Source organism: Fukomys damarensis, unplaced genomic scaffold, assembly GCF_012274545.1.
Source record: "Fukomys damarensis isolate Sample0158 unplaced genomic scaffold, DMR_v1.0_HiC HiC_scaffold_33, whole genome shotgun sequence".
Lineage (NCBI taxonomy): Eukaryota > Metazoa > Chordata > Mammalia > Rodentia > Bathyergidae > Fukomys > Fukomys damarensis.
The window spans coordinates 36098835-36110440 of record NW_022900945.1 but is presented as its reverse complement, the minus strand read 5'-3'; the positions used below and the strand labels follow the sequence as shown (position 1 = coordinate 36110440).

Sequence of the window (11606 nt, the reverse complement as noted above, 5' to 3'; positions counted from 1 at the left end):
AATGAATCAGTCTCTAAGGAAATAAACAGGTCCCAGAGAACTTGATTCATCTAGGCTGAGAGCAGCACCCAGACACATAACTCTGTCCCACCAGAGTCCCTACCTCTGAGAGGTCCCAACACCTCTCAAACCAAAACTATGGGAACCAAGACAGGCATTTGCCAGTTGGATTAATTACAGGATTCCTACATGTTAGTGGTTTATAAAAATTAATGCTCATAAGAGGACACAAGCACACATGGTTATGATTCTCTCACAGGCATTTTATTTGAATTTTATAACTTTGATTCAGCATGGATGGCAATAAAGGGGTCTTCAGCAGAGTTACTAATGGAAAATTGAGCCCTGCCATCACCAGAAACCTGGATTTTAATTCCTGAGCAGTTGCCGTTCACTTTATCTCCAGAAATGACATCACAATATGTGCCAGCAGGTAGCCCAGTTTGCAAATTTGCAGACAGTGACCTGGAAAGTACAACGGATTATTTAAGTCAAATTCAACTCTGACAAATATAAGACATGAACAACTATGTGCCATAAAACTCTAGTAATCTCAAAAAAAGGTCTCAAAAGGAGAAAACTCAGCTCTCCAGTGCATGGGAAGACCTTCCTCAGAAAGAAATGTGATCTTAGATAAGACCTAGCAAATCCTTGGTCTGTATGGAGCTGAATATGAGGTGAGATTAAAGCACAACAAGGAAGGGAGATTGAAGAATACAAGGGAATGCACACAGAAATTGCCTCCCTTTCATAAAAGTAGTAACTATGGCAATCACAATTATGCTAAATATGTCCTTTTCTGCAAAAAACAAAACACTGTTTACCTTTATGGATTTCAATAAAATTATTTCTTCGAAAACATTGACTCTCTTCAAAATCCAAAAGAATTTGGGCAAGAATACCAATGATGTGGCAAGTCTACCAAAATGTACATACTTTGAAATAAATGGCTGTATTGCATGAATTTATTTTTGTTCACCCATGGAGAAGAGAAAAATTAAAGAACTAGGCATGGGATATTTTGTCCAAAAGAAAATGGGGGAGGGATGCACTTGGCTTATTTAATCATTGTTTGCTTATAAATTCTAACTTAGTCTGAAAGGGATAAACATGTGTTGAAGGTGGCTTTGGACTAAGATATACAAATTACTTTCGAAGAGAGCTGTGGATTTATTGGTGTATATGAAGGAAGTATTAAAATAGAAGAACGAATATATTTATCTCAGAGGGAAGAACAACACTAGGGAACTTTAGAGCCAAAATCCCAAAATCTCCTGAGAAAAAATCATTGACATTGAGATATGTGGAATAAAAATAATTCCAGAGAGACAGAATGTGAAGAGCGCAGAACAGAAGAGAACACAGAGGAATAGCTGGAACACAGAGCTGGGAAGTAAGGGGCATTCCAGTCCTGAGACTCCCTGTAGACGCGCACAACACGAGGACAGGACAGCTAACAAAAAACCTCCCCCTGAGAAAGAAAACTATTGTAAAATACTGGAACAAAGTAAGAGTCATCATTTTCTTCTGTACCTTTCTCACTTTAGTGTTTCCTTTATCCGTAGACTACAGATTTTGCAATTGTGATGAAAAATCAGTGAATAAAAAAAAAAAACCCAAGAGCAGGATAAAGTAAAATATTAATTTTAATTGGCATCTACTCACCTGTCATCGTTGTTAATGACAATGAATGCTCTGTTTCCTCTTCCAAAAGCTACTTGGTTGCTCCCATTATCCCACCAGTTGGAGAAAGGCTGGCCATCAGCTACATTTCGGAAGGCAACCATGTTCCTAAAAGCACAAACAATACTCTGGTTTCTCTTCAGATCGTATAAATCTTTCGCCTTTTACTAAAAGCACGAACATATGACATGCACATATTCTTTGCCTTCACTGTTGACAATAAAATCTTTAGCATTAGAAAATATCCCCACCTTATTTGACGCCAGCGATGTTCACAGACCCAGCCATTGCCGCAAGTGGTGTCTGCATTAATAGTCACCGGTTTAGTTGCTCCATTGTTATTCGGTGGCCCGATCCAGTCATTTACGTCCTTCATTATGATAACAAGAGCTCAGTTTGGAAGCATCCTCACTTGCCCCTTCTTTCTCCTTTGTCCCAAACCTAATCAGTCCTAATACTTGTGTCTCCACGATATCTTTGTTTTCCATGTTTTCATAGTTTTTGCTGAGTTTTTTTCATTTCTTTGGATTCTTTCTCACTAGTGTCATATTTCAACAAGCATAAAAGATTTATTCTCTCATTTTCTCTACAAGCAATGGGTTCTCAATGTCATTATTTAGTGTCTTCAACAACAAGAACTTTAGCAGCAGTAAAGCAGGATGAAAACCTGGCCTCAAGACTGCTAGCTAACAAGTCACTCAATTATGTACATAGGTATGTCTGCCTCAGTTTTCTCTTTTGTAAAAAGAGATATTACCTACTATAAAAGCATAATACTGTATATGAAAATATGTCAAATACAATAATTGCAAAATTAAAATTAGTTGACTTTATGCAAATTGTACATGTAAATAGTAAGCACCTCATCATAACCCCAGCAGTAAATGGATTAAAACATTGATATTGTGTTTTCCTCTGACTGGTACCACTTTTAAATATGGTACTCCAAAAAACAGTGTAAATCTAGGAGGTGTATCACTGCAGAATCACATTATATGATGAATAATATACCCTTAAACACATACGTGATGAATAATACCAAGTGTCTTACTCTTATATGAAAATGTTAAATGCTGCTTTCCTTTCATTGAGCAAGAGATGTTTTGAACAGCTCCAAAACTTACTTTTCCATTCTGAAAGTTTCGGTCCCAACGGTAGCTTGACATTACTCGTGCAAATCCATAAGGATGAGCAAGCATAAATCCCACAGCCATTTTATACATCCTGAAAATCACAAAACGATATGGTAGGAATAGAACTTTTGCCCTCCTTAAATGGTAGATGGATAAGGTGGGGAACGTTGTTTCCTACCTAGCGTCCCAGAATGTCAGAATAGAGGCTCCTCCCGCTCCGTGACCTCGCTGATTGTCATGGTTATCCACAAAGACAAGTGCTCTGTCAGAAGGCACCAAGCCCCAACCTTCTCCCCAGTTCCTGTGTGTAAAAACAGTGTGCACAGGTATAATATTTAAACAAGTGTATGCATCTTTATATATGCCTGAGAATATGTATTCTCTGTAAACTTTTCTATATAGCATCCTCAGATAAATCTTCTCAGTAAGTGGTCCTTTTATAAGACTTTGTAACCTATGTAGAATGACAGGATTCAGTTTATGGCAATGTAAGTGGACTTCAGAAGGATAAGCATTCATAGCCCATTATAGAGCATAGCACAGCAGGCTAAACTGAGGCTTCAGTACACTATCATAATAAATATATTTTAATATCTGAAATTGATTCATTTCATATGTATAAATGCGAGATTAAGGTCATAATTTAGGTACTTGTTCAAAGTTAGTCATTTAAACCAATCAATCTGATTTCACTCATTATAGTTAAACTATTACTGAAACCTAGAGCACTCATACAATACAGAGAATAAAACCTCTAGAAGACTTGTTCTGTTTGTACACCGTCGCTTTTAATGCACAAGCTGAAATAAAACAGATAGCTAATTGCTTCGGAGAAACCTCACACTTAGCATTAATAAACAAAACCTTGGTTACTGTACAAATAACAAGGCTGTAAGAGCATTACCCAGTTTGGGGAAATATCACAAATAGACCAGTGGAGAAAACTGAAGCGGCAGGTAATGCTTTACTCACTTTAAGTAAGACAACTTCTCTCCATTCCACTTGCGTACAACTGTGCCTAGTTTTGCGCCATACTTGAATTCAGTGACACGGCCATTTCCAAAGTATTCACTACTTTTAATTGCTTCACCTCCCAGATCAATTACCTAGTTGATACACAGAGGGAAAAGTCATTTTACACTTGCAGTAAAATATGTTTAAATGCCGGACATGGTGGCACATGCCTATATTCACAGCACTTTGGAGGCTGAGGCAGGAGGATCGCTGTGAGTTGGAGACCAGCCTGGGCTACATAGTGAGTTCCAGGTCAGTCTCAACTACATAGTGAGACCCTGTCTCAAAAACAACAACAACGAAAAAACTTTAAACAAGTTAAATTACTTGAATTACAACATTTTTCCTTATATCAAGTTTCTTTGTATTGTTACATACATGGCACAATAGGGAAAGAAAGCTAATTACAAGGCCACCTCTTATCCTCTAAGAATGATGACCCCAGTTATCCCTCCACATAGACAATACTAACACCTCACAGCAGCAGGACATGTACTACCTGATTGACAGCACTTCTCATTACTTGATGATTTTAAAGGCATTTAATTTCCAAAGGAAACAAAAGTATAAATATATTGTTTGCACCTTTCTTTACATGGCAATTCTGGTTCAACAATTTCCCTAAAAATTACACAGCTAATAGTAGTAGAGCAAAGTTTCAAACAGCTAATTATTACATACTCAAGAGCCAAGCTAAAGTAATTTGCTCATGAAAACATATAGACGTTTAAGTCTTCCATGTGGTCATTAAGAAAATGGAAAATGGCACATAAAGTCTTCCCTCTACAGAAACTTACTGCACTCCCACAAAAACTATTTGATAAAAAAGTCAGATGTGCTAACTTTGAAATAAAGGAAGTTGAGGGATACCATTCTGTGATCATTACCTTATAGAAATGACATATTTCATTCAATCTGCTCTCTAATCTCTGGTGAACAAAGTGCTACTGTTGTATATCTGTATACACGTGTATTGATGTACCTCTTGGAAAATGAAAGCTCGACTTCCTGAAGAGAACCATTTTGTGTTCAGATTATTCAATTTATTTAAAATCGCCTTGATGTCTCCAGGCCACATGTGCTTAGCAGCATCAAGTCTGAACCCTGCTACACCAATGTTGATGAGATTGTTCATGTAGTCAGCAATCTTGGTGCGCACGTAGTCCTTCTCAAGTGCAAGATCAAGAAGACCAGACAGACGACAATTTCTGACCTGTGGCAATAAAAAGTCTAAAGTGAATCAGAAAGGCATTACTCATCTTAGAATCCATTTTATTATTCAGTCACGCTCATTCATCAACACATATTTACATAATACTCTCTTTGCAAGGGCACCTGGAATGTTCTTATTCTACTGTGAGATTACTTTTACTTTTGCTTTTTTCCTCCATAGCGGGAACACCTCAAATGCAAGGCAAGTGCTCTCCTCTTTGGGTAGAACTGAACACTATGAGTAGGAGAAAGTGTTTGTATGAAGTTGTTTTTTTTTTTAATATCTAAGCAGTTAAAGCTAGTAAGCAGTTTTCCTAAGGAATCTAAACCAGTACCCAGTATGATATTCAATATTCTATTTGTGAATAATTAAAGGAATATATAGTTTTGGTTCTGATCATTATTTTAAAAAAATTTACCTGGTTCGCATCATTATAGTTACTAATTTCTCCATTACATTTATTGTCATTAAAATCATAACTAGAGTATGGGACTGCTTTAAACTCTCTATTGCCAGGATTGTAGTAGCTTCCACAAGTACTGCTTGTTCCTGCAGGATTGCCTGAGCCGCACATGTGGTTAATCACAGCATCCACATAAATTCGGACCTGAAAAACAAGTTGTCTTCTTCAGTTTCACTCCATGTGGAAATATAAATCACTATTTCATGTTAAGAAAATTCCAAAATACTTCTTTGTAATTTCATAACTGGAATTTCCTAGTCAACCAGACTCAGGTGTGAAAGTAAGCTAATGTTAAAAGAACCACATTGATTCTAAACACTTGGCCATCTTATACATAAATGATAAACTGCGAGAATGGAAGAGTCCTATAACTCTGAAGAAGTGAAAAGAACCATTTCTGAGAAGTTAAGAATTAACTAAAACAGGAGAAATTGTGTGTTTTCAAAATTTCAACAAGAATTCCCAGAATAAAACAGTTAATCCCTTCTCTCTACCTAGCAAGTCTTTCAGAGCTACTTATTAAGCAGAAGTGATTGAGAAGAAATCTCGAGCTTATAAATGGATCCATAAGTCACATGCAAAAGACAGCAGCTATTGTAACTGAACCAAAGATTATTGATAGAAAGAAAATATGGGTGTAAGCCTTAAGAGTGGGTATGTTTCCCTTGTCATTCTTCTTATATAGTAAACTGCCTCATGTGTATATATTAATGGTATATATGCAGAGAGATTGACAAGCAATGAACATAACATTATGGATTTTGCATTAAAAGTATTTTGCATTAACATAAAAGAAATTAAAATTTTTTAAATATTGAAATATGGCCACCTTTAAAACAACAACAACAACAACAAAAAAAAAGAAAACCTAGGATGAATGAGAAAAACTGTATTCCTAGGAAACATTTTATTTATTTATTTATTTATTTATTTTTGCACAGGGGACCGAATTTGGGTCCTTGCCCTTGTGAGGCAGGCGCCAGAACAACTGAGCTAAATCCCTGGCCATCTATGAAACATTTTTAAAGGAATTTAACTTCACTTACGCCGACATTGTTGCACCTGGTCACCATGTCTTTGAATTCACCTTCATTTCCAGATCTTGTGCATAATTTATAGCTGACTGGTTGGTACCTTTCCCACCAAGGTCGATATGGGTTGTTAATTACAACATTTTCATTGGGTGGAGAGACCTGCAAAAAGAAAGTACCTCAGTAAGACCCAACTTATGATTTATTCTATATTGATACATACTATAAAACTACTAACTACTCAAATTTGTTTCTGAATCTGTCTACATATAGCTATGTTGCTTAATAACCGGGCGAATAATTTAAGGGCACATTAGACATGTCCGGAAACAGCAAAAATTTGCCGGAATTCTAAATTTTTTCTTTCTCATGAAATCTTTGCACAGTCCTTGCATCAAGTAGAATGTTGTTCTAAATCACTGATAAGGATTCATATACCATTTACTATAAGCTCAGTAAACTCTGCAGTACATGCTGTGGACAACACTTACCTGAACACCTCCAAATCCTTTGGGACCTAAGTATCTCTCACATTCCGCAGCAATGTCCGCCCAGCGCCACTCGAACAGGTGCACAATGGATGTGCGTCCCTGCTGTGTGTTTGGGGAATACTGAGCCCAGCACAGCCCAATGGCTGAGAGCAACAGAAGGAACTTCATCTTGCGGTGAAGTTGTCAGGCTTCTTTCTAGCAACCATTTATAGTCCTGAGAAAGAGCACGTTACATAAAGTAAATGTTAATGAATAAATAAAATAAATATTTAAAGAACAATTTTATTCTTTATCTGGAAAAGATTAACAATCATAAGGTTAACAGCTGAAAAACATGTTCCAACCCTCACAGCAAAATAATAAATATGGTCTTTTAGCATTTAATGATTTTTCTGTCAAAGGAATACTAACATTTTCAAACATCTGGGATAGGATATGTACAAACAGACTTTATTCACATGTTATTTCAGTAGTATTGGATAGTACATATTTATGACATCTTGCACTAATTGGGAAAATCACAATGAAAGCCTTCTGTATTCACATGATGAAACACTAAAATAATTCCTATATGCTTTCCTTCTTAACGTAATGCAATTTTGTAAAGGATTAATAGTGTAAGTGGAGTAATACTTTATATACCCATTAAACAAGTATTGATTGATTATCCTTTTTTGCCTATGACAAAAGGTGCTATAGAGAATAAATAACAATCAAAATAGCTTCTTTTTCTAAAAGAGCTGACATTGTAGTGAGGGACCACAAAATAGGCAAGTATAACAGTAATACTAAAGAGGACAGAGACATGATCTTCTGTTATTTTGACATTAGAAAAGGAAAGCAGCAGAGGAATATTAGATACAAGGAGCACTGAGAATGAAGGATCATTACTGGGATGAACCAGGGCCCAGAAATGTCTACAAGACATTAGTGTGATATTTTCACAAGAGATTTCTTCCGTGTGACAATACGGATCAGTAGTCCTGGAGTGTAGTCTTGGAGTAGTTTCCCCCACGTTCCGTCTTTTGTGCTCCACCTCCTGTTTTGGTCAAACTGGTACTTATGATAAGACCATGTGAAGAGGGCAGGAAGAGCTGCACGCTGTACTGTACATGGACTACAGGCCCAGCCAGAGTGAAGGCCTAGGAGCGCCCATGTCTATTCACCTGGTGGAGATGCCTGTCTTTCTGGAGCCTGTGTGATTATCTTTTGTGTTCTTAAAAAAATGAATACAGTTGTCCATTCTTTTATCTGCTTTCTGCTGATATACAGACACTCACAATGCCTACCTTTGGAGGTGGTAAAAATTTCTCATTGCCTGATCTTTAGGACACAACACTGGCAGTTTGGACACTTAGTCTGATTGGGTTGAAATGCAAGACACAGCAACACCTTGACTTGCAACTGCTGAAGACCAGAAGACAAATCTTAGTAGCAAATAAAATAAGACAGGGTCCAAAATTCAAACGTAGTAGAGTGGTGACTAAAAACTCAAAAGATAGTAGAGCCTAGACAAATTTAGATAGAATTTAGCAAAATGTATTATAAATAATCTCTGCCTATGTATATGAAGCCATTTGCTTTCCTGTCACAGCTCATTCATATTAACTTCTACTTGCATTGAGCTGTTTTCCGCATACATCCTGAGGAGTTATAAAGTAAACAAACTGATCCCTATTCTTCCAATAAGTATACTAATGACTTTGTTATCAATCACAGAATTTATCAAGTAATATAGTGATAGTTAGTTGTACACTAACTAAAACATTCCTCCGTGGGCCAGGCCTGGCTGCACTTTAAGAGCCAATCAAGTAATCTGGGTCTATGTGATGGGGTCAGAAGTATGATCTAACTTTTCCTGTTTTTTCAAGAGCCTAGTGCTACTTCATGGTAAGTGACGCTGCCCTAGGGAGTGAGGGATGTGAACGCCCCCATGACTCCTGCAAAATCCGTCTCCAAGCACGCCCATATAATTTGGTATGGGGCCACTGTGTTGCATAAGATTATCATTTTTTCAAAGATTCCATGTCCATGATACAATGTCTTACAAAGTGTTAGTCATTGTTGAGCCCAAAATTTAAGAGGGAGAATGTGAGAAGCCTTTTCAGTGGGTCTAAAGGGAATTCAGCATCCAATACTTGCATCCATCCACAGAAGGGTTGGGGTAATTGAGCATTGTTAGAGTTAAACTATGCAAGATGCCCGGAAGTGGAGAGTAATTAAGAATCCAGCCTTTACTTTGCAGACTTAGAGACATTTGTGGTGACTGACTCCAGAGAACCTAAATATACAGAGACTAAAGTAGACAACCAAAGTCAGTTTAGTCTGTGAAAATAACACTTAGCAATAGAATATTTACATCAGCCCTTTCATCCCATAGGCAGAGCTGCAGAGATAAGCAATGCTTCAGCACAGTGATACTTGAATGCACATCAAAATAATGTGATGGAAGCATGCGGAGAAGGTTAAAGAATATATTCTGAGATGAACTTGCTGGAGTGAGATTCCGGATCTCTCTTAGATCACTGTGCTCAGTGGGCTAGAAAGTGCAGGGAGTCCTGGCCCACAAGTATTTGAGTCATAAGATTAAATTGCCACCAATATGGTTGGAGAAGGCTAGAATTCATCATCTTTTTCTCCTTGAACACTATGGCCCCTAGTGCCCTTCCATGTGTACATTCTCCAACAGCCCTTTACAGTGTGTATAGTCGTTTCTCAGAACCAGTCTAGCTCTTTGTTCCATGTTCTTACTGAAGTTCCTAGGAATTCAACATTTTTCTCACAAAGTGTTCTGTGCTTCTTCCCCATCAATTATTCAATCCTTTCGATTTACTCTTATATCGTGTTTTCATACCCAATAGTCTGCCTTACATTGAGCAAAACTCAACCCTTTTACTTCGTGCTTTAAAGTTTAGATGAGGCTCAATTGGATAAGTATTAGGGCTTTTGCAAAATTGAGTTTATTGGTACATTTTAGATACACCGTACAGTTACATTCATCATTGGGATCTTGTACCTTTACATGACAGGTCTTGGTTCTTATTTTTTCCCCTTGTCCCTGCCCTCCCTTCATCCCCTCCTCCACTCCCCATTTACAAACACTTTATTTCCATTTTTTCATTTTCTCATATTTTTTTTCTTTTCCCTTATTTCCTTTTCCCTACCCTTCCCACTTTCCCTACACCTTTAGCCCTTTTCTTCCTATTTCACATTGTCCATTATATCATTAGGATCTTATGTATTATTAAAGTTTATTCACACCAGAGAAACTATTCGGTATTTACACATGGGTGACTTATTTATTTCACTTAGTTCCCCACTTTCATTATATACCTTGTATTTGCTCATTAGTGTATTTTATGTTTCTCTTCTAAGAAAAACTATGAGAAATTTAAGCTTATGTGTCTGATTTATTTCACTTACCATTATACTCTGAAGGTTCATCCATTTTCTGACAAATGCCCCAAGTTGATTATTTTTTATGGCACAATGTCATTCTCTGAGTATAAATACTCTATTATCTTCATTTATCTGTTGATTAACATGTAGGACACTTGCAAGATTTAGCTCATATGAATTATCCTGCAATAAACATGGGTAAACAGATATCACTGAAGTATGATGATTTCACCTCTTTTGGGAATATATCAAGGAGAATAGCTGGCCCAAATGAAATGTCTCCTTTTAGTGTTGTGATCATTTAATAAGTTGCAACTGGACAAAAGGGACCTATTATTGATATATTATGGATGAAAATATTATTTGAAGTAGTACAGGTGTTTAACCACTTACTAGTCTAATTACTTACATACAGGATGATGAAAATTTGCAATTTTGCATGAATTTTTAAGTGTAACAAGAAATATAAACTGGTAATTTTATTAAATTTATTCAATACAAGAATAGGCTGCTTGAAGTGACATTTGCCTAACAATGCCTGGGACAGTCAGTACACGAACAAGTGTGCTGTCCGAGTGATGCTCGGGGCACATTGTTACAGGCTTCACATCCTGAACAACGGTATATAATTCTTTGTCTTCTTTTCTGCGTTTCGGTGCAGTAAATATATCTTGGTAGAGCTGAGCAATTATTGTCACAGTTTTTATCACTTTGAGTGGTGGTGCAGGAGCCTTAAAAACTCCATCATCTTTTTTATTTGGTTCCTTTGAAGACAGCCTCACTGTTTCATTCTGAGGTTTTGTAACTGGTGGCCCAGGTAGTTCAGAGTCTGGGTGGTTCCAATGTCTGGTTTTATACAAGGCTTTTGTAGGTGACAGTTTAGGGTCACTAAATATCTTTCTGGTTCAATGTTGCTCTGGGTAGCAAAGACGAAGGCACCCTGAGCTTGCCACTATTGGGTTCATAGGAAGTAACAGATGACTCAGAGGGCCGCAATAATCCTAGTACCATGAGGTTCTTATGCTGAAGGGGATCTTTTGCTGATGAGGATTTTATGTTGATTAGGATGTTAAGATGAGCAAAGACATTCTTAAAACAGTGGGTGGGATGAGTTAAATGAGATAAGGAATTTGTCCCTCACCAGGTGAGTCCTTCCTACTCACTTTTCAAAGACCTATG

The 11606-nt window shown here is 37.1% G+C and overlaps 1 protein-coding gene across 1 annotated transcript; it reads right to left on the bottom strand.

Moving 5' to 3' along the window:
* Positions 1-228: 228 nt before the first annotated feature.
* Positions 229-7222, bottom strand: LOC104872765 (pancreatic alpha-amylase). Its single transcript, XM_010639101.3, has 10 exons — positions 7029-7222; positions 6553-6699; positions 5462-5650; positions 4813-5043; positions 3789-3922; positions 2995-3117; positions 2808-2907; positions 1935-2053; positions 1666-1791; positions 229-465 (listed from the first exon to the last, which is right to left on the bottom strand). The coding sequence occupies exons 1-10, from the start codon at positions 7194-7196 to the stop codon at positions 276-278; spliced, it is 1527 nt and encodes a 508-aa protein (XP_010637403.1). The 5' UTR covers positions 7197-7222; the 3' UTR covers positions 229-275.
* Positions 7223-11606: the final 4384 nt, after the last annotated feature.